This window comes from Apodemus sylvaticus, chromosome 3, assembly GCF_947179515.1.
Source record: "Apodemus sylvaticus chromosome 3, mApoSyl1.1, whole genome shotgun sequence".
NCBI lineage: Eukaryota > Metazoa > Chordata > Mammalia > Rodentia > Muridae > Apodemus > Apodemus sylvaticus.
The window spans coordinates 68,737,660-68,765,220 of NC_067474.1; the positions used below are offsets into that span (position 1 = coordinate 68,737,660).

Consider the following 27,561-nt stretch of genomic DNA (forward strand, 5'->3'; position numbering starts at 1 on the left):
AGTTTTAAAATTCAGAGAAGGCAAAGTAACAGGAAAAGAAGCTTTGGGAGTTACTTACGCTCTCAGCTTCACCCCAGCCTCACCTCAGCCTCACCTCAGTCTCCTCACCCCAGCCTCACCTCAGCCTCCTCACCACAGCCTCCTCGCCACAGCCTCACCTCTGCCTCAGGACGTGACATAAAAGAACTGTTCAGACCAGCAATTCCTCAGCGCCCACTTGCAGACTGGGGGCAGGGTGGGGAGCTTGCATGGCGCCCCTGAGCTTCCTGGATGTAGAAAGGAAGTGAAGGTTATCAGGATCATTTACCTCAAGACATCTAATTATTCCACCAGCCCTTCCACTTTCCACCCCAGACATTCATTCTCAGTTGCTGTGGTGCCAATCAGGCATTCTGACACAGGGGAAGCATCCAAACGTTCCACGGAGCCTCGGCCCCTGTCTCGTAACAGTCAGTTGCTTTTTGGTGGAATTTTGGAGTGATGTAGCGGTACTGGCGTGGAGTATACCCCTTGCTGTGTGTCACTGGATTCGTTTTTGATTGAGCCAATGCCAACAAAGATCATTTTCTTTCTACTAGAGCCACTGAAAATTAGACAAATGATCCTTTTTGAAATGAGTTCTCCATGTAGGCCACATTGACTCAGATAACTGAGTTTGGGGAGCGTTGGAGGGCTACTGCAGATTCGGGTCCAGGAAATGCCATTCATGCTGTATTAAATGTGCATTCTTCGGTAGATGTCCTGCCAAGATCCATATCACACACTGTTATCCTTAAATCTCTGAGCCTTGCTTTCCTAAAATATGTGAAATAATGATGCCCACTTTCTGAGGTTATTGCAGGGATCAAATAAGATAGAATGAACATGCTTTAATATCCAACATTATTGTAGAAACACTAGATATTATTAAGGTAGTATAGTTGAAGTAAGTATTCTAAACAATTCATGATAATTTAATGGCCAAAGAATAGTGATTTTTTAAAAAAAATAAAATGAAAAAGGGGGGGGGGGTAGGTGGAGGGATTCGTCCTAAACCCACGTCTTATCCTCGAATCCGAAATAAAATTTCTTTTTTGTTTTCTTGGGAATTTAGAATAATTCAGAGTTTGGAAATGCTCCTGATACTGGAACCCAATTGATATAAACTTGAGCTTTGGGGCTTAATGGAAACCTCTATTAGAAACTCTTTAGCATTTAGTGTCCCAAATGGACCAATGGGATACTAAGTCCCAATATCTGACTGGTCTATTTCTAGTATTCTGGTCAGTTATTGATACATGTTGTAATTCATACCTATTATTATTTACCCATACAAACAGGGGGAATTGTCTCTCTACCCAACAGTCCCATGAAACAGGAACTATTTTGACCAGGTCCCTGCTGTTTCATGATGAAAGAAATAAGTTACTGAAACTAGTGTGCATGAGTTGTTAACACCTATAGTGCTTGTTTGAACCCAGTGCTGGCAGACTGGTGGTACCAGAGCTGGTGGTCCAGATCATTCTGCTTTCTTTAAAAAACAAAAAGCAAAAACAAGCAAAACAGGGTCTGACTATGTATACCTGTACCTGGCTTAGACTCACCACGTAGACTATGTACTCTCAGAGGCCCACCTGCCTCTGCCTCCCATGTGCTAGGTAGGATTAAATGCATGTACCACCACGCCCTGCTGTGACACTTCCTAAAGTGTCTGTAGACATGCCAGTTTTCCCTAAAGAGTCTAGGAAAGTTACCACCATAAGCCCTAGGAAGGTGCTGTCTATGTGTTTGAGATCCTAAAGCCATTTTTAAATATTACTTTCTGCAACTCTGTTCTCGTAACTGCAGTATCTTGAAAGGAACATGTGCCACGTATGCTTCCTTGCCTAAAACTTAGAGCATCCCGTGTTCTTGCAGCATTTAAGGGAACAGCTCTCCTTAACTGACTGACTCCAGCAACATTCACCAGGGGACACGCCCTGTCTTCTTGGAGCTTACCTGCCTGGTTCATTCCTCTCTTTCAGTGGGTGCACACTGGATCCAACGAACAAGTCTGGTTTCTGCTCTCTCCGAGTCCTTTTTGGTCTATGGCATTTAAAAAACCGTGGATCTTTCTTCTAAGCAAACCCTCCTCCCTCAGTTCTGTTCTTTTGCCTGCCTCAAGCTCTCCTCTTGGATAAGGGACCGTGTCACAATTTCTGCTTCCCCTCAGAGTGGGTCCCAGGCTCGGCTGTTCGCTCCCCACTCGCTCCGCCTGCGGGATTCCCTCAGCTTTCACCTCAGAAGTTTAGAGTATAACATAGCAGTCACATCCCAAACTGCTCCAGAACTTTTGGGACTCATCAAGAATCCCTCTTCATCTTGTGGCCGTCATCTTCTGACCTATTTTCCATCAGTCAGTCGGTCGCCTACCTCGTCCTCTCTTATTACCTCAGCCATCACCATCCACCTCCATTCAGTCTCTTCTCAGCAAGACTGACTTCTGTCATTCTCTATTTATAAATCTATGAAAGCTCTCCATGGCCTAATCAAAACCTATAGGACTCAGGACCCTCCTCACCCACTCCAGCTCCAGCCTGCTTTCTTCTGTTGGCTGCGCATCCCCCTCCTTCTAGCAAACAGGAGTGAGCACCGGCCTTCTACCCTTTGCACTTTTCTATGCTTTTCGCCTTTCGTGCGTCTCCAGACCCTGCTTGTCCTTCAAAGCTGCAGTGCCCCCTGCACCTCTGATGACCCGAGATAAGGATCCAGTCTCTTCCTCTCCAATCCCAATCCCATGGTTCTTTGCCCTTCCTTCTGGCTCGTTCTGCTATCTCTGTAATATTACCTGAAGGAAACTCATTAGTAACAAAGGTTTTATCGTCTTGCTATTCTAAATATCTGGCATAAAGCCACCTCTTCCTGGAATAGATATCCTCCTATAAATGTAAAGTAAAAGCCATTTATGTTCCACAATCCAAAAGTATAAAGCATTGAATCAAGATCTTGAGAGAGAGAGAGAGAGAGAGAGAGAGAGAGAGAGAGAGAGAGAGAGAGAGAGAGAGAGAGAGATTGTGTGTGTGTGTGTGTGTGTGTGTGTAGGTAACAGAGGCTCAGGGTGCTTGTTTTCTTTGTGCTGCTCGTGTGATTAGTGATTTCCCCTGACAACCTGAGAGTTCTTCGAATAGGAAGTCTGATTATCTTTGTCTTTATCGATTGCTAATGTAGAGATGGCTCACTGGTTAAGAATGAATAGAGCTCTTGCAGAGAGCCTGAGTTCATTTCCCAGAACCTACTTCTGACAGTTCACAGCAGCCAATAACTCCAGCTCCAGGGGTGTCCAACATCCTCTTCTGGTCTCCTTGGGTACTTTGTACTGTACACACTTATACATGACTACATGCACATAAGTAAGGTTATAAATGTTTTTAAAAGTACTAATATGCAATAATTTCATATTTGTTATGAATAAAGAAACCATTTCTAAATAAATTTAGAAGAATATGAATATTGACAAAATAGTATTTTGACTTCTAAGTGAAGTCAAGATCAGGACATGGGTATTAAGTGTCATTAAGTTGACTCATGGATGTTAAAACTAAGGAGTAAAATGCAGCTCTGGGTTCTTTTGGGTATCACTAGGACTCAGTGTTATGGAAGTGTTGCAAATGTTCCGAGCTCTTGGCCACCCATTTGGATGCTGAGCACATGCTCTGTGTAGTGTGACAATATACCACGCAGTTACCTGTGCTTACTGTTTGCACATGAAGGGTAACTAGGAAGCAGGAAAGGCAGATGCCTGAGCTGCCTTCTTTCCTTTCCTCGGTAGGCCTGTAATAGATTCCAGATATGCATGGCAGCAGGGACCGAGTTTCAAATGAGCAGCTCCAACACGCTAGTAAAGTCCAGATGAGAAACAGTAGTGGATTCTGGTTAACAGAGCGTGGAGTCTGGGGTTGCGGGTGCAGCTGTGTCATCCGTAGGGATGGGGTGTCCATTGAAGGCAAGCTGCCCTCATCTGTTTGGGCATAGCTCTGCTATAATTTCTAGACCTAGAAATGGTTAAAACGTAAGTCTTCTATTCTTGCCTGCCCTGTTTCAAGCCTTTCAGTGACTGTATACTTTGTTTTCAAATAATCTCCGGGTCAGTATAGAAAATTCTTACATGGACTGCACTTTGCCCTGGTCACTCTCTATTATACATTCACGCTTACACACCAAGCTACAGACAGCTCCTGATGCCTTGTCAATTTGAGCCCCACATTCTAGACTGTGACCATATTGCTCTTTCTGGATGGCCTTCTTAATTTGCTTGCCTTTTCATTTGTTTTGTGGACTTAAACATCTTAAAAGAAGACTAAACAGACATCTCAGGACAGGTGGTCCTGGGAAGTGATCCAGTCTAAGCCAGGGGTTCCCAGGGGATCAAGGATGCCCTCCTCAGTCACCTAGTAAAACCCAAAGCCCAAAATCAAACCTAGACATTTGTGATACCGCCCCTCACAGACATCATGGAGGACCAGAAATGCTGTTGAAAGAACAGCCTTTCCTAGCAAAATGGCTGGGAAAGAATCCACAGGATGGCAAGCCACACCTATAAACTGTTCATCAACAACTGGTGTTCAAAATGCAAATAAGTTTGAAAGAAAGCAAGAGGAAATGAATCCCAGAATATTTGCCAGGAAAACCACTGCAATTTGGGAACTAGATTTGCTCTGACAAGCCTGATTTTACAAGCTGAGTACATACAAGGGTAACCATTGGCTCTGTATTATTTGCATTGAGTTCTACCTTTGCTCTAGACCCAGACCCCTCCCACAGTTGACCCCTCCCTACTTTAACCATCTCTACTTCCAACGTATTAGTCAAGCTAACAGTAGCCATGAATTTAGATTTGTTTAGAAGCAACCAACCAAAAGGTTGCTGTGAACATCTCCCTTGTGTGTAGAGATGGAAGGACTGCCCTGCCCTATCATTATGGCAGTGTGAGAGATTGTCGCTCTAATGTAGTCCAGTTAAGATGGCCTGGTTCCAAGGTTTCTCACTTTAACATCCTTGGCTATCCTGAACACTATAGAGCAGGCTGGCCTTGAACTAGCAGGGATGCCCCGCCTGGGCCTCCTGAGTTCTGGGATTAAAGGTGTCTGCCACCAAGCTCAGCTTTTCTTGAATACTCTTATTCAGTGAAAAGTTTGTATGATATGGGCTTTAATTGATGTGGAAAGTTTTAGAGGCATTCCTATGTAATAGGCACAAGATGTCGTCACTCTAACATGGCCATTATCATTTCCCTTTGACAAATGGAAGATCAAGAAGTCTCCTGGGCTATGAGAGACTTAGAAGCATGCTTTAAAGAGGGAGTATTGTCTAGCTCATATTCTCCCCTCGGTTTTCTCATCTATGAAATGGAAGGAAATGATAGTTCTAGATGGTCATAGTGTCGTCGTTCAGGAGAGACTATCAGACATACCAGACAGAGCCAGTACCAGGTGAACCTCTGTCTCACTCACTGAGTCCTCCAGCTTTGGAGAGGCTTGCATTACACACCCTAGGCAGCTTCACTGAGCAGTGTGCTCCTCTAGGTGAAGGTGAAGTGGGTGGTGGAACTCTCCTACGGGAAGAACCTACTGCTTTAGTGGTGATTAAAAATGACTTAACCCAGAACGAGGATTTTCTTCCACTGCATGAGAATAAGTGGAAATAAAGGAATAAAGGGTAAGAAACCCACTGGGTTTGTTGGTTCAGAGACTCCAGCTTGGGGACGATTTTAGAATAGCTTTGTGCTTTGAAGTGTGGCTGCTCGTCCCTGTTCTTGATCAGACATCACCCTTCTCACCTGATTTCCATACGTTCCTTAGAGCACTACATGCCTCTAAATATATGTGCTTAGACCAGATGTGCTTTCTTCCTGATTAATCTTTTAAACAATCTCCACAATGGTTTCCTGTCTGGCTCCCACAGCTCGGCTTGTAGCCAGCCTTACATTACACTGTGACCAGCTCCTTGAAGTCAGTAGGTATCTCCCCTCAAGGCAGGTCTTGAGGAAGAACCATGGTTTCACCCATGGCCTGTGAGCTCTAAATACCTTCTGAGGTTACTCCGGAGAAGGCCAAGTCACTTCCAGAAAGGAGCCTTTTGTACGCTGTGCTTTTTGTTGGCTAGTTCGGGGTGGTAAAGGCATCTATAGGATCTAAACGAACAGCAGGAAACACTACTTCCTCATCACACAATTCAAAAGAGTCACAGGTGAATTATGCATTTGGTATTGTAAGAACCTCTCAATTAACAATAGCAGATGCCACCCAGAGTTTCCTTAAAGAAAGGGGGAAAAAAGCTTAGGAAAAGGCCCCTTCCCCTAGCATTCATGTGCTTCCCTGCAAATTCCCAGCCTGTTTGAAGGAGGGTTGTAAAGAATAGAGTCTTTGAGTTGTGAATACCATCTAGTGAAGAGTGTATCTTAATGACTGTGGCAGGAGGGGGAAAAAAGACACTTTTTAAAAACTGGGCCACACAGAAGCCACAGGTTAGGTTGCTGTTTCTGTGTCTAACATGAGACCCATCACAGCTTTTCCCAGCTGCCGTAAGCCCTCACGTAACATGAACAACCTGTTTACTACCTGTCTAATAAGAAAGTACATTCCTGATGGTGGACAATGTTTTGCAGGGGGAAATGTCTAAAGGTAATCCAGGGATACTTTGTCATGGGCTGCAAAGTGCTCTACTGCCTGTGCATCTTGCTGTTGACTGTGTTAGAGCCATGGTGTATTCAATGGGCATGACTCATTACAGCTGAGGATCTCAAACACATCTGGGTCTGCCACTGGCTGCATAAAAAGGAAGACTGCACATGGCATCACTCAAGTGGCTTCCAGATGTTCCGGCACCCTCTATTCCACAGTGGTATCTTACAGCTGATTTTGAGGTAGGGCCAAAAATGAGTGCCTTTGGCATCTTAGAATGGCTGTGGCTTCTGAATTCCTTCCCATTCAAATTCCAGTGTCTAGAAACCATTGTCCTTGTAATTAAGATCTAAGCTCATTTCGGTGCTGAAAGTAGGTCAGTGTTTCAGTGGGAAGGCTCTATTAAACTGGCATCCACAAGGAGAGTGGCAGTTGGCCAATTGGATTTTGCTTTTTAAATCTCAGTTTTGCAGTCCCGTGTTTGCAGCTCGAACTCCGGATGTCTACAGCACATTTATTAGGTTCTTGTTTTAGGATAGGCCCTGAGCAAAGTGCCAAGGGAGGTCAACTTGCAAGATGGGAGTAGCAGATTGATTGATGCACAGATGCATAGTGTGCTTTGAAAGTGTGCTGGGCTAAATAGTTCATCTCTCTATGGCATCGTGAGTACTGGTAGAAGAGACCCGGAGGGGATAGGAGTAAGGACAAATCCAGAAGAATAAAAAGGAATCTTCTTAGTGACAGCAAATTTGAATTGACTTCAGTATGATTGATTTAAGAATTTCCAAGATGGGGCTGGAGAGATGGCTCAGCGGTTAAAAGCAGTGACTGCCCTTCCAGAGGTCCTGAATTCAATTCCTAGCAACCACATGGTGGCTCACAACCATCTGTAACAGGATCTGACGCCTTCTTCTGGTGGGTCTGAGGACAGCTACAGTGTGCTCATATACATGAAATAATTAATTCTTGGAATTTCCAGGATGAAACGCCTAAGAAGCTCTTGTGGCTGGTTTTAAATGCAGTATGGGAACCATGAGGATCTGGGGTGGGGAATGTTTTCTTGTATGGTGTGGCTGTTATGGTTACACTTGTATATTCTAATAGAAACGACTCCGTGTGGGTGAAGCATGGGAATAGGTCTGCTAGGAATGCTTGAACAACCAAGAGAGCTGGACCATGAGCAGCAGCAGTGGGTTCATGAGTAGACTGCCAAGAACTTTCCAGAGGGTTTAGCTTGTGCATAGATAAAAAGGAAAATGAATCAATCACGATTTCTCTGCCCTCCTTGACTTGGTGATTGCCCATGCCATTGGGTTCAAAGATACAGAAAGATGAGTGGACTTTTTAATTAAGATCAAATGAAAGGGAAAGTAAGATGTCTTCTTGACTTAACTCTGCCTGGCCCATATCCCCCCACATACTGAAAGATAGACAGCCTAAAGCTCATGCAGAGTTAAGCCTTTGAAAGACTCTTTCAAAAAACTAAAGTGTGATGGCAAATACGTCGCAGAGAGAGAAAATGTCCATGTCATGCCAGCTTTTGTGGTTTTGAAGACTAGAACATTTCATATTGTTTGTGATTTTCCCTCATCTACTCCCTGATCATATTTCAAGGTTTTGTTTTTACTCATCAGAATGACAGGAAGTTTTCAGAGTCTGTTTCCTTCAAGTCTGGCCTCAGACTTATTTTCAGGATGAGGTGTTTGTTTTTCCGTTTGTTTCCATGACAACCAAGCCTAGAATTCCTATATATAGTCACCCAGCATCCATTGTTCCTCTGGCCATTGTATCATAATCTTATGCACCCAGGCCAGAGAACTCCACTGATGATAGAAGACAGGGAGGTGCCAGAGTCCTTGGCCTGGGGATTCTCAAGACAAAATCAAAAGGAGGAAATAAAATAATGTAACCATCCCTAGAGATTTATGCTCTAGCACAGACATGATCCAGAATTGAGATGGCATGTGTTTGAAAGCTTCATTTCCTACACAGTTTTCTTTTGCAATGTCCCATAGAAGCAGCATCTTCAGAGGAAGTGAGTAGAAAGTTATACTGAGCACCTATAGTTTTTATTGTAAGTCTGCATGCCATTTTTCTTGCACAGCAAGTATCTTGAGAAAGAGAATATGGTTGAAGTACAAAGAAACTTAGACAGGGGCACAGAAATCCTTTTAAATAATTAGATTTATTGAAGTCCATGAATTCTCTTGACAGCTCTAAGCTACATACTCAGTATCTTAGCCAGTGTTCTATTGTGAATAGACACCGTGAGCATAAGACACCATCAGCATGGAGGAAAGCAGGATGGCCCACAGGCAGACACGGTGCCAAAGAAGGGCCTGAGGGTTTTGCATCCAGATTTACAAACATCAGGAAACACACAGAGAGAGAGAGAGAGAGAGAGAGAGAGAGAGAGAGAGAGAGAGAGAGAGAGAGACAGACAGACAGACAGACAGACAGACAGACAGACAGACAGACAGACAGACCCTGGGCCTGGCTTGAGCATTTGAAACCCCAAAGCCCACCACAGTGATACATTTCCTCTTCTAATCCTTCTACTGTAGCACCACTTCTTAATGGCCAAGCATTCAAATGAAAACCTGTGGGTGCCATTCCTATTCATACCACTACACTAAGTAGTGCGTGTGTGTGTGTGTGTGTGTGTGTGTGTGTGTGTGTGTGTGTGTATACGCCTCTATATGTCTGTCTGTGTCTGTGTGTCTGTGTCTGCATGTATACATGTTACTTTTCTTTATAAATTCAGTCTAGCAACTATTTTCTTGTACTTTTCCAGACATTTGTGTCTGTCTACTTGACCTTCTTGCTCGGGAGCCAAGGATAAACAAGAACCCTTGCCCCTGTGGTATATATCACATTGTAAATAAATAAAAACACCTATGTTAATAGCCACAGTTGTTCACAAAATCAGCCTAGCAAATATTTTCTTAAATACCATGGTTAAGTAGACCTAACAGCCGGGCGGTGGTGGCACATGCCTGTAATCCCAGCACTCTTGGAGGCAGAGGCAGGCGGATTTCTGAGTTTGAGGCCAGCCTGGTCTACAGAGTGAGTTCCAGGACAGCCAGGGCTACACAGAGAAACCCTGTCTCCAAAAAACCAAATCAAAAAAAAAAAAGGAGACCTAACAGATGACCTGTCCAAACACACTGACACATTATTGTAAAGACAACAATAGATGTAGTGCATGCCCTTAATCCCAGCATTCTGGAGGCAGAGGCAGGTAGGTCTCTATGAGTTCAAGGCAACCTTGGTCTATAGAGTGAGTTCCAGGACAGCCAGGGTTACACAAAATAACATGACACAAAACAAATACCCCCCTACCCAATTTTAGATGTTAAACATCCTATAACTACATTACATGTTGCTGTGCAGGATATTTCTTAGCCTCTGGGTTTTGCATGACTGTGCTGCCTAGCTTTTATGTCAACTTGATACAAGCTTGGGTTATCTGAGAGACAGAAACCTAAAATGAGAAAATGCCTCCATAAGGTGGAGCAGTTGTAGATTTTTGCAGTCTGCAGCTTTGGTCTTCCCAAGGGCTTAATGTACTGCGGGGTGCAATGAGGCCATGGCAGGCCATGGAGAGAACTGTAGATGTGTACGTGCTGATGGGGAAGAGTTGACCAAAAAGTTATCTGCATTGGAGGTGGTCCATTGTCTCATTTGGACTTCACAAAGGAGGTGACTTTCAATAGAGTTTTGAAGGTTAGGTGGGAATTGCAGAACACCAAGTAACTTGGCCTGACCAAGGACCAGCATCAGTGACATACATGACTAGATCTTGGAGGAAATCAGAACAGGTAGTATTTGTGGAATAGGAAAGACCCAAGAGCTCTGTGGGTAAGAAGGCATGGGATGGCGAGGAAGAGCAGTGCTGGTGGGCCCCAAGACGTTCGATTAGCACATGGTTACACCTCCAAAGTGAAGGAAAGCAGGAGCCCCACTGACATTCGGAATGCAGGAGGAAGAATTTGAGAGAGCTGGCTTCTAGCGTATGGAATGGTTTGGAGGCATCCCCTGAATCCAGCTATAGATGAAAGACTGATGTCATCATCCCAAAGGGACGTTGCAATTCTTTCCCAAGGCAACAGAATTCTCTGTTCACTCCAGATTCCTAGGATATTGTTGACATATGCATAAAACTCAGACTGCTTTTGTCTTTTGTCAAAGTTTCAAAGATCATAGAAGCTGTATACCAGGCCAGAAGGCCCCTGCTGCCAACTACAGTTTATCTTTAGCTGCTCTCTTTCCATGGTTAGTGAGCCTTTCTAAATTTCCATCATTTCGTAGCTAGAGAAGTAAAACCATGTTTCTATTTATCTCAATTTTACCCTTTTACCCTCCACCCTGTTTTGGATATCTATACCTATGTTTAACCCACCATTTAATGAATCATCTGCTTTTCTGAAGAAAATTATCACCCACATATTATGATTAAACCCTCCTTTTGGTTTTTTGCAATGTGATCTTGCTGTGTGATCCGGACTAATCTGGAACTCGGCATGTCGACAAGGTTGGTCCTGAACTTGTAGCAACCCTCATGTATCTGCCTCTGGGGATTGCAGGGGTAGATCCGCACACACGGTTGTTGGAAAGTTGTGTACTGTTATTGAACTTCCGAGGTTTTACCGGTTTGTTTTCACAAGATCCACCTTACCTCATCCTTTCTGCTGCTTGTGTTTCTCTGTACAGAGCCACTCTCCTTGTTCTCCCCCTCATTTAAAAAAGACTTATTTTTAATATTTAATTCTATTGGTGTATATCTGTTTCTTTATATGTATGTGTACACACACACACACACACACACACACACATACACATATGTTTCGGGTACCCACAGAGATCAGAGAAGGAGGCAGATGCCCTGGAGCTTTCTTTATAGGAGGCTGGGAGCTACCCAGTGTGAGTCCCGGGACATCAACCCAGATCCTCTGCAAGACCAACCAAGGGCTCTTGGAATCTTTCCAGCCCCATGTTTTTAAGTGTGTGTGTCTGTGTCTGTGTGTGGTTATATGTGTGGTTATGTACAATTGAGTGCTTGTACACAAGGAGGCCAGAAGAGGGTATCAGCTTTCTAGGAGCTAGGCACCCAGGAGTTAGTGAGCTGCCGCGTGTACTGGGAAACAGACTTGCTTCCTCTGCTGTAGCAATTCATACTCTTTACCACCAAGTTTTCTCCCAAACCCGTCATGTTGGTTTTTTTCCATTGTAAGATTGTAGTTGTCTAAAGTTCTCTTTACTTACCTCCAAACATATGATGTAAACTAGAGCACGAAACACTCAGCATCTGCTGGTCTTATCTTGATCTCATTAATTAACGCAGTAATTAATATCAGTCATATTTATTAATGGATACTTGGGGCACTCTCAACAGCCCCGCTCCATCTCCCTCGCTCTCACAATCAATCACTAAGTGACTGTCCCTCTTCTTCTCCCCCTTTTTGCCGTTGTCTCTGTAAAATGTCCAATTGTTTGCATTGTATCATAATCAATCACTTATATGTCTTTTCTTAGACAATGAGTTGCTTGAAGACAAGGATCAACTCTTACCGTCCCGGAACAGATCTCCTGTTTACTTGGATTCTCTGTAAATATTTGCTGATGAATAATCCTTTGCCTTCTGTCCACCCCAGAAATGGACTTACCTAAAATTCTTTTGTCTTTCTTTTTCCTGCTATTTGATTCCCTCTAACCGTTGAACCTGTCTTCCAAGTCTGCATACAAACCCAGCTTACAGATAAAACTGAATGTGCTTGCAGGCGACCCTAGGCTGTCCCTCACAGCTTCTTTGTGGAGCTGGAGAACATTGAGACTTGCCCTTCATCAGCACTGTTGTGTGTCACTCAGCAGCCTGCAGGAGGCCGTCCTCTCCCCGCCCCAGGTTCCTGCTCCTTTCTCTGCCCATCTCCCGGCTCTCTGTGACTCTCCATTGATTGGTTCTCTTTGCCTGGTTTATTGCTTCAGTCAGTGGAATGAGTTTTGGAGCTGTGAAGGAAGGTCTGTGTTTTCTTAACAGTCAACTGCCAGCTCCCTTCCCTAACAGATCTGAGTTGCTAGAAGATACCCTTTATGACTTCCTTGGTCTTGAGTCCCCAGAGCCAGCAACAGATCCTGGCCCCAAGACAAGGCTAACAAATGTTCACTCAGCACCGTGGATCCATCAAAAGGCTCCTTCTTCCAAGGACATTGTTCTTGTGAAGTTTACCTTTCTTCCTTTGCCCTTGTGAAGTCAAGTTTCTTGTGGTTGTTTCTGCAATGGCTAATGTTTGGAGGGTAAAGAAAAATGAAAATCCAGAAGGTTGACACCTGGCTTTGGCTAGTATTTTAGAGGATCTAGAATTAGCATGAAAACTCCAAGTAGTCTGCTAAGAATCTAGTAAACCACAGAGGGCTGGGAAGGAACCTTTAGAAAGAAGGTGGTCTTTTCCTACTTTGATCTCCAGCTGTCCTAGAGCCTCACCTGCTTCCCTAGCCCTTCATTTCTATATGTGCCTTTCTAGCTCTCTTCCCTCCTCAGCATGAGGAATTTTAGAGTGTTGTGTGAGAATGGTCTATCATGCACCTCATTTTTTTAAGGCAGAATCTCACTAGTCTGGCTACTCCAGAATTTGCTATGTAAACTAGGCTAGCTTTGAACTCATAGCCTATCCCTGTGTCTACCTACAAGCAACTCTTCTTGGTTTCAGGGCTAACTGGAATCTTCTGTCACTTAGGAAGCCTTCCTTTCCAAGATCTGTGGAGTAGAGGAAGGTGCTCAAGAGTTACATTGTTTACTAACAAGGGGGTGGGTGCTGGCACCTGGGAGAAAGCCAAGCTCTGAAGCTGGGCAGTGGTGGCGCAGGCCTGTAATCCCAGCACTTGGGAGGCAGAGGCAGAGGCAGGTGGATTTCTGAGTTTGAGGCCAGAGAGAGTTCCAGAACAGGCAGGGCTACATACACAGAGAAACCCTGTCTCAAAAAATGAGAGAGAGAGAGAGAGAGAGAGAGAGAGAGAGAGAGAGAGAGAGAGAGAGAGAGAGAGAGAGAGAGAGCGCGAGCGCCAAGCTCTGAAAGGTCCCACAAAATGGGGTGCTGCCCTGGGAACTGTTACAGATGTGTCATAGCTGCTGGGATTTGCTTTTGTGTGTGCGTTTACTTGTCCTAATTTTAACCAGGAGTGGAAAGAAGGTGCCGAGAGCATGAGTGGCAGCAGCTGTTTTCTTTTGCATCCTTGAGTCTAGTTTCTTGAAACATTCTGCTGAGATGGCTTGCATTTTTTCCTTTGAGCTTCATATAACACACGAATTTACATTTTAGAATTTGGGTGGGGTTTTGTTTTGTTTTTCTTTTGTTTTTGTGTTTATGATGGCTGGGATAACACACAGTAGAGTCTAGAAACAACAACAAAGGGGGTTAGCGAAAAGGAGCCATGCTTCTGCGGGGGTGGGGATGGGGGGGTCTATCTAAGCTGCAGGGCATAAGTCTGGTGGGTGAGTGGCAGGCGAGGAAAGAGGTTACCCTGCTTAATGCCTATCTAGGAATCATTTATTGCTTTATGGCTTTGCTGGGAAGGGATTTAAGCTATCAGGTAGGTACCTGGCGTCTGAGATGGGCTCCACACCAATACTAACCTGTGAGTCGCCCTAAATGAGGGCCATTTCTCGAGGGAGCGACCACTTAGTAAGATGTGGACCTTCCTTTAGGGCATTTGATTTGTCCTCTGGGTGGATTTGTGGTTGAAGACCAGATCTCCTTCAGCAAGATTTGTCCTTGTCCCGTTGCTTTCAGAAAAGCTATGCCACCGAGCTGAGAGTGCAGAGGAGGGCATCTCTATCAAGAGGACAGCAGTTCTGGGGACACTGGCTGGTTGTGCTCAGCTCAACCTGGAACTCTGTTCCCAGGAGAGGGGGAGTGTTTGGTGTAACTGGCTCTTGGAGCCTAAACAGAGACTTTCTTAAGCAATTTGAGAGATGTTAACCAACCCTGGTAGTGAAGGGGAAAAGGAGAAGTAGACAAAAGCAGGATTGCACTCCTGGGTGGGTTCATCAGCAGAAGGTAGAGAGGAACAAAGGAGAGGTTGGAGATAAAGAAATGTAGACAGTGCGCCTACAGTGTGCCTTTCCTTTCTTCCTTTGTCTCCCTTGTACACCTGGTGACGAACCCTTGGAGGCTTGCAGAGATTGATCCTTTTGTTTTAGTCTTGTGCCTGGCAGGTTTGTTTACAAAAAGGGTCTTTCTCTACTGTAAAGAATAAGCACTGGGAGACCGACAGGGCAACAAGGAGCTGAAGGCATCTTAGTATTTTGATGGGGGTGAGGTGGGTGTGGTTGTGTCTCTGCAGTCAGGGAAGCTCCCTCACCGCTTTTCCGATGGGATGACAGTTGGTGTAGGTTTGACCAAATATTAGTTTTACAACACAAAGTCCATGCCCCGCCCTAGAGAGCCATGCTCTGGAAAATGAGGTGTGATCTTTTTCCAGATCTTGTACAACCTCTTCCCCCCACCACTTGCTTACGGAGGAAAAAGAGATCTCTGTGTTTGCATCCCAAGGAAAGTTACTCTGAAATTCTTCAGGGTTGCCCACAGGCAGTGGCAGGTTAGACGGGACTGTGTTGCTGAATTTGGACCACCCAATCCCAATGGAGCATGCTAGGCAGGGGTGCTCCCTTCCCCCCACCCCTGCCCCCTCCCCATCCCATCTCAGCAGGACTTGCCATGACAGTCCCTGGGGTTATAGTTCCTGCCATACATTTCAGCATGTCCCCTCTGAAACTGCATACTTAAAAATACCTTTCAGAGAAACTTGTTTGGAATTTCATTTTAATGGGATTTGTGAATAAATCTCCATCTTAATGCTAAGCTTTAAATGGCTCTTCCAGGAGAACACTATCGGATTTTTATATTTTAAAATTTAAATCTCTTCACTCCAAAGCCATAAGACATTTTTGTATTTGTGGGTGTACCATGTGCCTGAGCACTCATGTTAAAGACTGATTTTTAAAAATTAATAATAATAATAATAATAATGCTGTGAAGGTTTCTGGGCTGCAGAGGGGAGGGGCTGTTGCACCCCCAGCCCCTTCCCATGTAGACATCTGTATGGACTGTGCTGGCTCATTTATTGCATTCTGTGAGGATGGGTGCTCTGTGGTAGCCTGCTCTCTCCATCCATGTGCTCCTCAGCTCTCGGTTAAGTAGTGTAATGAATGTGAGTGACATAATTCCTCCTTAAAAAACTGCTCAGAACTGACAAGATGATGCAGGCCAAAGGAGACAAACCTTCAGCCATCAGGGCAGCAAGTGTGAGGGGAGGGGAGGGTCTACACAGCAGGTACCACAGTTAGTGCTAGATGGTGCTCTTAAGTGTGCCCACCACACACTGGAGGACACTAGCCACGTGACTGATGGAGGGGGTGTGTTGATGAATTTGATCACAGTGATAGGTGCACACATGATGTGAGCTGTGTACATATGTGTATGTGTGCATGCGGGACACTGGTCAGCTTCTCTTAATCTTCCTCATTTGCCATCCACCTTGATTTTTGAGACAGGTTTTGGCTAGACTGGCTGGACAGTAGCTCCAGGTATCCTCCTGTCTCACGTCCTTCCTGCTGTGGTGGGCAGGTGCTGGGATGGCAACACTTTGCCAACTGAGTCAGCTCCTTAGCCCCAGTATGTTGTTCTTGTTCTATTTTGCTGATTATGTCTTAATAGAAATGGCAGGGGAGAGCATGCAGTAAAGGGCTTCCAGTCAAGCCCCGCCCCTCCACTCCCACGCCCCCTACACACACACACACACACACACACACACACACACACACACTCTGTGTCTTCCGTGGTCCAGCTCACTGTCCTGTCTCTCCACAGACTCCTCTTACTCGGAACCCCCCGATGTTCAGCAGCAGCTGAATCACTACCAGTCAGCTGCCCTGGCAAGAAACAACAGCCGTGTTAGCCCGGTGCCTCCTCCTGGGACTGGTGCTGGCTTGGAACAGAAGGCAGAAGCTGTTCTTCACTGCGAATTCTGTGAATTCTCCTCTGGCTACATCCAGAGCATCAGGCGCCATTACCGGGACAAGCATGGTGGGAAGAAACTTTTCAAATGCAAAGACTGCTCCTTTTACACGGGCTTTAAGTAAGTGGTGTGAAGAACGCTTGGGTAAAACAAAGTGGCTGCCCCTGCTCCAGCCTTCTCCACAGTCTTCCCTGCCTTCAGCTCCAGAAATTCTCTGCCAGAGTGTGACAGGAAGGTTGGGTTCAGTCTTCACAGAAGGAAGTTAGTTTCAGAAAGACTATTTGGGAGCTGTGGAAGGGGGTGAAGTGTTACACAAGAACAAATTATCTTAGAAGTCAGAGCATATGGTCTTCTAAACAGTGTGAGATTGTATTGAAGGACTGCCCTGATGGGTCATCATGTTTTTATTTCAGATCATACACACACACACACACACACACACACACGAAGGGGATGTTCTCTGAAATAAAAACCATGTTCCTTTTGACAACATTTCTCTAACCAGTTCTTTTCTCACTTTTCTTTAATAAATCTCCATTTGCTTTAAAAAAAAAAAAGATCTAGAGTTTAATCACGTGATCCTCCAACCTCAGCCTTCGGAGTAGCTGATTTTCTAGACCATACCTGGCTTAATAGGCAATTTCTAATTTTCAAGAATGAAGTATATAGAGTATTTCTTTCTTTTTACCTAATCCTAGCTGTGTGGCTACGGTTGTGAGTAGTTGCCTCTCAACCTCCCCTCTCTGTTCCTTGATGTCCAAGGAGCGTGTGGACAGCGAACATGACTAACAGCTTTAGTTTATGCTTCCCAAGCAGGAGAGCCACGTGTGGACACCTGTGAGAGATGTGCAGCAGGAGACGACATGCAGGTGACCGTTTGTCATGGTCTGTGTCTTCTCTCTTAGATCTGCTTTTACTATGCACGTGGAAGCTGGCCATTCGGCGGTCCCAGAGGAAGGCCCCAAAGATCTCCGCTGTCCTCTCTGCCTCTATCACACCAAATACAAACGCAACATGATCGACCACATAGTGCTGCACCGAGGTAATCCTCAGACTGGCTCAGTGTTCTTGGGTCCTGGTGGGAGGAGCGCACTCTCTGCCGCTGGGAGAGAGTACCACAGCATTTTGAGGAGGTTCCCTGTGTGCCACAGCTGGATTGCTCTCTTCCCTGACCTCTGTTCCTGTAGACAAAAGCCACAGTGACAGCCACTGACGTCCAGTGGAAAAGATACCTTCCTGTCAGTAGAATTCCTCCCTGGAGGGAGGCCGAGAGGGCGTGGAGTCTCAGAAACTCTTCCTTCAGGGTTTTGGGAGTCAGGAATTTCCCAGTCTGCATCCCTTTCTATCACTGAGATGTGCAGGGCGAGCCTGGGGCAGGATGTCTGGAGAAACAAAGACAGAAATGGTGCTTTCCAAAGCACGGAGTGGAGAAAGGTTCCCTGCATGCCCACTGCCAGTCTTGTTTGCAGTGCAGTCTGCAGTTCTTTGCATCTCTTCCCATCCTTTTCTTCCAATCCTTCCTTTCTTCCTTTTTTCCCCCATCATCTTTCTTTTGCTTCTATCCTTGGAAAGCTTTCAAGGATTTGCCACATATGGGCAAAACAGCACGTGTCCTCTCCTTTCCTGCTGAAGTGTTTCTTAGATGCCAGTGTGGAGGCATTTATAAAGTAACTTACATTTCCCCAGAACTGCTGCCTTTAGCCAGCATGCCTGTGATGTGCCTGCATCTGCCCACATCTCATAGAAGACCCAACATCCACAGTGCTGTTTTCTCCTTCCATTGCAATCTAATGAGATGGTAGCTGGCTGGGCCAACCACCTGTGAGCCGGCAAAAGCAGCACCGCGGTGTGTAGGCAGGGATTCCTGGCCCTCAGCTTCCTGCCTGGTGTTTTGCCTCTCTCACCTGGCTTCTGATCCTCCAGCCCATGTGTTGCCAAAGCTGTGTGCCCCGTCCCAGCTTGGGTGGAGGCCATCAGTGGAGCCGGTGCCCAGAAAACATCAATGGCGGGTCGTCTCTGGCTGCAGTCATTTCCCATATTGATGCCCGGTGGGATCAGAGCTTTGATGGCTGACAAGCTCAATGACTTTCCTTGTCTGAGCCGAGACCTAAGGGAGAGAGGTAGAGTGATTCTGCACAGAGGCCAGGAGCACTTGACAAAGAGCCCCCTCCAGCCAGTTGCCTCACCAACAGCAAGCACACAGCAACAGCACCATCGCATGGCCTCCTGTTTTGTGAAGAGGAAGCTCAGAGCTGAGAAAGACTATGGGGGGTGGGGATGCTTGTCTGAATCCTTTCTTTATGTTCAACTTTTTTAATTCAGCGTATTTAATTTATTGGAGCTCTGCTTCGTTCACAAAGGATTTACGGTAGCTCAAAGTCATTCCTGCAGAGCTGTTGTGTTAAAAACAAATGAAGAATTAAAGGCAAAGGTGAAAGAAAGTGAGGCCAGTAGAAAGACCAGCCACCCATAGGAATGATCTCAGCAACAGTGTAGAGACGCCTTGAGTATACCAGATGCCCATCCTCCATTAGCCGTACCCGCAGATTAGGCCTTAGAATCTTTGCCTTCCTTCAGAGAGAAGAAAACAGAATCAGCTGGCTTTGGGGTATTTATTAAATAATTTCCCACAATTCGGACACTGAAGTCTAGAAGGAATCTCTACAGTGAACAGGCAGGGATGCTACAGTGGCTATTGACCCACCATAATACAGTGTGCATTGAACATCCCATAATATGAAACCATGGAGACCAGGCGTGTTTCAGAGTTCCAAAGAATTCAGATTTGGGGATATTGACGTAGGACATCCAATGAATATCCCTTATCCAATCACATTGGGGCTGGTAAAGTTTTGGGTTTCCGGTTATATAGATGAAGAGGTGCTCAGGCTATTCCATTGGGGTTATGGAGAGCTGTAGTCTTCTATTCACTTGTTCTGTGGATATTGTCCTCACCAAGGTAGAAATATGATCCAAATATCTACAGTTAAAGGTCAGGAGTGACACTAAGTCCTGTAGCTACCATTAGTAAGTGTTTACTGTCATGGGTGCTATGCTGAATAGTGAATGTACTAAATCCAGCATGGTAGATTTGACTGTTATCCCTGATGACAAACAACAAAAACAGGTTCAGAAAAACTGAGTAACTTCCCTACGGTCCAAGGGCCCTTGGGTAACAGGCTGGGATCTGAACCCAGGTGTGTGTGACCCACGGCACTTGCTTGAATCCCTGGCATCACCGTCTTACCCTTGGGACACTGCCTCCACCCTGCTCAGTGTTCCAGAGTCTGTGAAAGTTGGGACTAAGGAGAGAACTTTTTGTAGGGCTGGAGGTGGAAGATGAGGACCCCAGTCCCCAGGTGGCAGAGGGCCCTAAGTATCTGCTGACTGCTGGCTCTGATGTCCATCTCCACTTCAAGGCAAGAGCAGAGAGAGCCTGGTCTTATCGGTGTGGTCAAATGTCTGCCTTGCAGATCAACACTGGGGCTGATCCCAGAGTAATGAGATGAGGCTTCTGCACCTGTGCACTGCCTGCTCCGGATGAATAAACATCTTTGGTCTCCAGAGTCTACAGCATGAGATGTTTCTGAGGCCTCAGTTAATTAAAAACCTTGGGATAAAAGACAAGAAAAACAACTCTGAACTGGCTCTGAGATGGAGCTGCTACGGGCAAGGACAGTTACCATCTCTTTTTGTTGGGACAGAGTGGTGTCTTTAAGGAAGGAAGGAGGGCAGGAAGAATCCATCCCATGGAAGTCTGATGAGAACTAGTCAAAGATGTGAGCTCCCACAGCAAAGGGAGCATACTACTGATTCATGAGTTCTACAAACGCCCGTCATTTGCTTGTTACTTGCTACACTGTTATGACAGCGTTATGTAAGATGAGGTATAGGAAGCCCATACTTGACCTTCTCAAGATGCACACATGCAGAGTATATGCAAGACAGTGAGTGAGCGATGGGTGTCTAGGAGTCCTATTTATGTTCCTGGAAAGAGGTCATGGATGAAGGTGGCTTTCAAACTATACTATGGCAGCATTTCAGAAGACAAGGAAGACTTAGATTGGTTTTACTCTCTCTCTCTCTTTTATTTTTTTAATTTTAAAGATTTATTTATTTATTATATGTACTGTAGCTGTCTTCAGACATTCCAGAAGAGGGCCTCAGATCTCATTATGTATGGTTGTGAGCCACCATGTGGTTGCTGGGATTTAAACTCAGGACCTTCAGAGGAGCAGTCAGTACTCTTAACCACTGAGCCATCCCTCCAGCCCCCCCGCCCCTTTTTTTCCCATAGTCCCTTTCTAAGTTTACTGAAACACACGTCTACCAACTCATTGGCTTTAAATGATATATTCTCTACTAGTTATAAAGGCTAAAATTATCAGCCTCTTTAGATGATGCCTGTGTATCATCTAAAACTTCAAGCAAAACCATCCTTGATGGGAAAAGGGGGAATAGAACTCAGTCGTAGATCACTTACTTACCCTTTGATTCCTTATCATAGCCTAGACCCTTGGCATGCTTTGATATCCTTAGCTTATAGTGGCAGCCCTCCAGCCTCTGCCTCCTTCTTGAAGCCTCATTGCAAGTAATTTGTATTCCTTTTTGTGATTTCTCTGACAAAGCATCGGGCATTGAATTTTAGGCCAGCCGTAATCTAATATGACCTTGTTTGTCTTAATGGCATCCCAAAATTCTAACCCAATAGTCACATTCTCAGGTTCCAAGTGGACATAAATTGGGGGACACTATCATCCACTACAGAGTCGGGGTAATCTATTAGTAAACCACTGAGGCCATTGGGGGCAAGACCTGTTTGCAGCATGGCATCAGACCATTCCAGGTACCTGAAAAGAATGTGTGTTCTTGAGGCTTTAGACACCGATTCACAAATTTTACCTTTCCTTAGTAAATACATAGAAATCTGAGGGGAAAAAAATTTTTTTTAAATCAGATTACAGGTAAGACACCTGCTAAATAAGAATTTAACCAAGGTTCAAGCAAAGGATCATTATTAGATCTATCTCTTTCTTATGGGTTTAGATCAGTCAACATCAGATAAGATATGGTAACTCTAACTTGGAAATTCGTTTCATGAACTCATTTGGTAGGACTTTGGGTTGGGTAAGTTTTCATTTGAGCAATGGCTATACAGCATGCCTGCTGGTGTTTTAAGATAGGGACATGAAGAGACAGAAATGTTTGTTCTCTGAGGGAAGTTGCACATTAGTGAAAGCTTCACAATTGTGTGTCTGTGAGTATACAACCATTGGAATTGCGGTGCTCACACCCAGCTGCCCAACTGTGCCTTGTCCCTATATAATAACACGCCTGAAAATTTGGGCACAGATTGAATCGCAGGGCTGAAACCTTTTTGATAAATATTTGCATTGTGATTATGTAGCTGTGTAACCGATGTGGTGGCTCTCCGGTTGGCATGTTAACTTCAAGGGTCTATTTCCTGCTTTAGTCGACAAATCCTGACTGAGGCTTATCCTTGAAGGATGGCATCCTGAATGGAAGTCATCTCTCCTAGTTTGTCTGGTTAGGGGCACTTTGATTTCAGGAGAGGAAATCAATGAGACTGACTATTATTTTGATTTAGTGAAATTATATGTTCCCTCCCATCAGTATCCTTACCTGGGAGAGAGGTACTGACTGTTCTCAGCTCTCCCTAGAAACCTGCTCATGTCAAAATTTCATAGCTCTTAGCAGGAGATGGTTGCTTGTGTTGCTGTATCTATGTGTAGTTTTATTTTAGGGTGGCTTTAAAGTTAATAGTGTCTTTTTCTTTTCCTTCTAACGCTCCTCCTATTCCTCCAACTTCTTACCCTTCTCCTTCTCCTCTTCCACAGAGATAGGGTCTTATGTAGCCCAGCCTGACCTGAAACATACTTCCTTGCCCAGGCTAGACTCAAACTCTCCTGCCTCCATTTCCCAGCTGCCCCCACGTTGGACTAATGTTTTCTTAATGGTTTTCTCCAGTCTTTAGCCTTTATCACTCTGTTGTCCAACAACAAGTAGAGAATGGGTCTTTGGGCTCAGTCCTCTGGGTTGATGTCTTGCAAGCAAAGATTGTTGGGGGTCAAGGAACCAAACAGTTCTTTTGCTGCCTCATTTAAGACTTGGGGTATTCCTGGAAGGGAACACTAGTGTGTTGCAGTTTCCTTCCCAGAGGATTTCTTACGTGGTGGCTTTGGGCTCCATAGTCATATGGCTTCTTGCTAAGAAATGACCCTTAGTAGTTGGCATTTCTGCAGCTTTTTCTAATTGGTTCATTGCCAACACAACAACACACCTGGCACTGCTTTCAGTATACCTTAAAGCACAGGTGCTTCAGTGATGACTCTAGAGTTCTGTCTCTCTAGTTTCATGTCTCTCTGTAGCAGTGAGTACCAATTAAGTAGGAGGAGATAAAATTGATAAACCATCTTTGTTGTGAACTGGTAATGCCTTCTTTTATATTTTTTATTTTTTATTCCAACCTTCACTGGGTGCTAAATCACAAGCATTTCTTACCCAAGGTAATTTTGAGAGGTGTGAAATCAAGAAAGACCCATGATACTAGTGTACTCATAGAAATATGAACTTCTATAAGTCAAGGCAGGATTCATTCCATGCCTAGAGCATTCTAGTCTAGCTTGGCAGGTAATAATAATATATTTTTAAATAAGCAAGTGATTTGGTCCACCTTAGCTCATATATTAGATATGGAAATGAGAAATCTTGCATTTTCATTTTTAATTTTTAAAATTACATTTATTTATTGTGTGTGGAAGATTGTACAGACATCTTCAAATAATAACAATAATCACTGATGTCTCAATATACAGCACTATAATAGCTAATAGACCTCGCCTCATAGCAAGCTTTTAATCAATTGTAAAGTCATGTATTAGCTATTATTGCTATTAGCATTTGAACTTCAGGGCATGACTTTGAGGCCTTAGACTTTGGGTAAAATTCTTAATGATACATCATGAAATTAGAAATTGCAAAGAAAGCTAACCCGTGTGGTAGAAGAATTGAAGTGGTGAATGTATAGAAGGGGGGGGATAACCAGGTATTGACTTCGGGCAACAGACTGTTGAGCGGCTGAATAGCTGTCCTCGTGGCATTTGAGCCATTGTTGCTTAGAAAAGTGTGCCCAGCTGTTCTTCATCTTCTCTGAGGTTGACAGATCTAGGGCAGATGGGCCAGACTAGAGCCAGAGAATAAAAGAGAAGCAGTAAAGATGACAGAATAAATCAGGAACAAGTGAGGAGGAGAGTGGAGGGTCATAGCCTCGTGGAAGTGCCGAAAGTGCTCATGGTCACCCTTTCCGTGAAGTTTGTACTCAGTGCACAGGTTGGTCCATCGTACTACTGCTACCCCTCCGTCCTATGCAGCAGTGTAGGCTCTTAGGTTTACCTATTCTGAGCCACTGTAGTTCATGCCTAGCATTGGTGAACTTGATTGTTCTCAACCGGTTCTTCCAGCCTCCTAAGAGTGCACTACCCTGCAGGCATTCTGGGGTGTCATAGGAATGAGTGCTAGAAGAATCTGGTGAGTGAAGACCAAAGAAGTTGTTAAGCATGCTACAGTTCACAGGACAGTGCCTGCAACAAAGAACTGTCTAGCCTCCAGATGTCAGTCATGCTACTGTTTTGAGAAATCCAGGAGTAGCCTAGTAGAACATTCTAGAATGGACTCCTTCAGGCTAACTAATTTATGCCAAGGCATTTCCCCCTCCGTTTACACCAAACCACAGAACTGAATGGCTTAGAAGACTGCTAAACATTTGCTATTCTAAGGAAATGTGCAGATTACTTTATAATCATGTGTTTCTTAGCTGTCTGCTGTACTTTGGTTTAAAAATATTTATATTTCTAAATAAGCAACTGACTCTTTGTATAGGGAAAATAACATATGCATTACATCTCTGGGGAGTATGTTACAGACACCACCCTTACCGCTTTTCTCTGCCCAGCATCTTGCTGGCCGATGAGGCGTGCTGCATTCAGGGCTCCGAGGCAGCAAGTGCCCTGCAGTTAGAATGTTGTGGTTGAGATGAAGACATTATGTTAGGTGGGGGGAGTTCTCTAGGGTCCAAGTGTAGCCAATAATAAAGGGGAGGCTGGAGGAGGCAGTCACATCAGCATGCAAAAAGACTAACGTCGCTACTCGGTGTCTCTGGGAACAAAATCATGCTTTCCTGACTTAATAATACATTGCTGTCTCTAAATAATATAAGTATATGTTGTGTGAGTCCATTTGTAAACTTTCCGAGTCTTCCGAAATCCAGACTCAGCATGAAAACACACACTATATTTGATTCTTGCATATATAGCACAGATTTTAATTTTATCCCAGCTATGGATATCTGGCACGTGCGCCAATGCTCTGGGCAGACTGGTGTGAAATTCAATTTGAGCAGTTAAACACAAGGGCGAGAGAGTGCAAAATACACACGCGCTCGCGTGCATTTCCAGCCCTACAACATTTGGTGTGTGAGTGGGGAAAGCACCCAAGTTCTCTTTCCAGAAAGAAATTTCCTTCCTCTTGTGGCAATCAGATTACAGAGTTCTCTAGAAAGACAAATCTTCAGTGGTTCCAATGGACCCCCGCCTCTCCCTCAATGTTACCCACAATGCCTTTTGCTTGTAAGCTAAGTATACTGGTTAGTTGAGTTCTATAGTAGCTGTTCTGTTTGTGAATCCCCTGCTATCAGGACTGGAGAATATCCTGGAGGACCTCAAGCGGAGAACAGGAATGGAAGTAGCAATAAGGCCGCCAGCCTGGGTTCACACCTCAGCTCTGACAGTTGCAGTGTCTTCTGAACTTCAGAACATTTTAAAAGATCGTTCCTCACTGGAGATATAGCTCAGTGGCAGAGTGCTTGCTGAACATATATGGGACCCTGGCTTTGATTCCCTAGTATGGAAGGAGTGTTTTACTTATTCTGAAAACGGGAGTAACTCTAGCCTTGGTATCATAGAAAGTGAAACACAGTGATAGTCTATAGGTACACGGTTAATATCCATTTCCTTCCCTGAGAAGCCCCTGGCATCCAGCTGTCATGGCACTTGTTGAAGAAGGATATTAAAATGATCTTGTCAGTGGTTATTAATGTTGGTAAAGATGGCAGCCACTTCCATGCTCAACCAACCTTTATTCAGAAATTACATAACTCCTTTCCTCCTGCCCCAGTCTAATCATATATCATGTCTGGTATTGAATACACAAAGCTTTTGGTCTTCCAAGAACCCAGTTGTGCTGGAGGGTTGTGTGTCATTTGGGGAAGTCAAGGAGGGATAGTGTGTATGTGTGTGTTGGTCACAGACCGAGACCCACAGGAAGAGTCAGAATTGAATGGGTCCATTTCCTCTTATGTTCCAAAGAAAGAACATCTGCTTTCCATCAGTAAAAACGCCCATCTCTCCATTCGATTTGTTTCCACAGAAGAGCGAGTTGTCCCCATTGAAGTGTGCCGTTCCAAACTGTCAAAATACTTACAGGGAGTAGTTTTCCGCTGTGATAAGTGTACCTTCACCTGCTCCAGTGACGAGAGTCTCCAGCAACACATAGAAAAGCACAATGAACTGAAACCTTACAAATGCCAGCTCTGCTACTATGAGACCAAGCACACGGAGGAACTGGACACTCACCTTCGGGATGAGCATAAGGTACTTGCCCAGGACTTTCTGCCCCGCCCACCTCAGCGCTCCTGTGGGGAGGGGCCTGTCAGGGGAGACAGGTTACAGTAGTCACATCGACCGTGTGTAAGCCAGGGAGATAAACTGGTAATTACAGTAAAACTTCATTGTTTTAGAATAAAAAAAAAAAATGTAAGATCACTTTATAACTTGGGAAAAATAGGTATGGCAAATAACTTACTCATGCCTCCACTGTCCAAAACTCTGGGGACTCTTTTTTATACTTGTTTCACTTGTTTTATATAATTTTGTTTATATAAAATAACATCCTGCTTTTCTTTATCCTGTCTATAATTTTGTCTTATTTTAAGTGTGTTTAATGATTATAGTGTTGGCAGACTTTCTATAAAGGGCAGTCAGTAGATCTTTGGGTTTTGTGGGCCATAAGTGATTTCAGTGTCAGTTGCTCAAACCCACCATTAGTATATAGCAAGAAAGCAGTCACAGACACAGTGGTGTTCAAATAAAACTTTATCCAATTAAAGATGACAGGCAGTGGCCACTTAGTTGCCAATGCCTTGACTCTCAGTCATGTCAGGTGTTTCTAAGGTTTTACGAATTACAACTTTGAAAGGCTTTACTATATATATGTGATCAATTTAAGAAATTAATATTTTTTTAGTGGAATAGGAAGGAAATTTTGTAGGGGAAATTTTTCTTCTGTAGATTTGCTGAGAATTAGAGTCATACATGATGGCTATCTTACTCAGTGTAGCGATTATTTTGCTTACCGTAGTTGTAGGTTTTGTATATTGCCCCAAGCACAGGAGGAGTTATGATTAGTATTTGTTTCTGAAAATAGCCTACTGCAATCCTTTCTAATTAACCAAATCCAAAACATCTATTAAGCATTTGCTCAGGACATAATGAAAAGCACTTTTGGTCCCGTTTCCATTTTTCTCTCTCTGAATTCTTTTCAGCAGAAACATGGCTGCTCTTTCTTAGCCTTCTAAACCCACATTATAAATATTTCAGTCCAAATCATCTCTTGGTAAGGGCTACCAGAGCTTTCTTTACTCTGCATTCACAATTTAACGGCTTGCTGGCAACTTCTGCTTGCCCGTGACAGCCCCTGAAGTAAAAGAAAAGAAAAATCTAGATTACTGTACTCAGAAATCTTGATATCCTTTCGTCCTGTGTCTTCCTGAGCATTTTCATCCTAACTCAGGGGGCAATGTATCCCAGACCTAGCTGGCTCCTTGTATTCATTC

General features: G+C 44.4%; 1 protein-coding gene across 2 annotated transcripts in view; it reads left to right on the forward strand.

Moving 5' to 3' along the window:
* Znf462 (zinc finger protein 462) overlaps nt 1-27,561 on the forward strand; it is a 132,481-nt gene that overhangs the window by 83,921 nt on the left and 20,999 nt on the right. For both annotated transcript variants that reach the window (XM_052176512.1, XM_052176513.1), the window contains 3 exons: nt 16,505-16,772; nt 17,558-17,694; nt 26,097-26,320. In XM_052176512.1, coding sequence (XP_052032472.1) covers nt 16,505-16,772; nt 17,558-17,694; nt 26,097-26,320 — 629 coding nt within the window. The remainder of the gene's footprint in view (nt 1-16,504; nt 16,773-17,557; nt 17,695-26,096; nt 26,321-27,561) is intronic.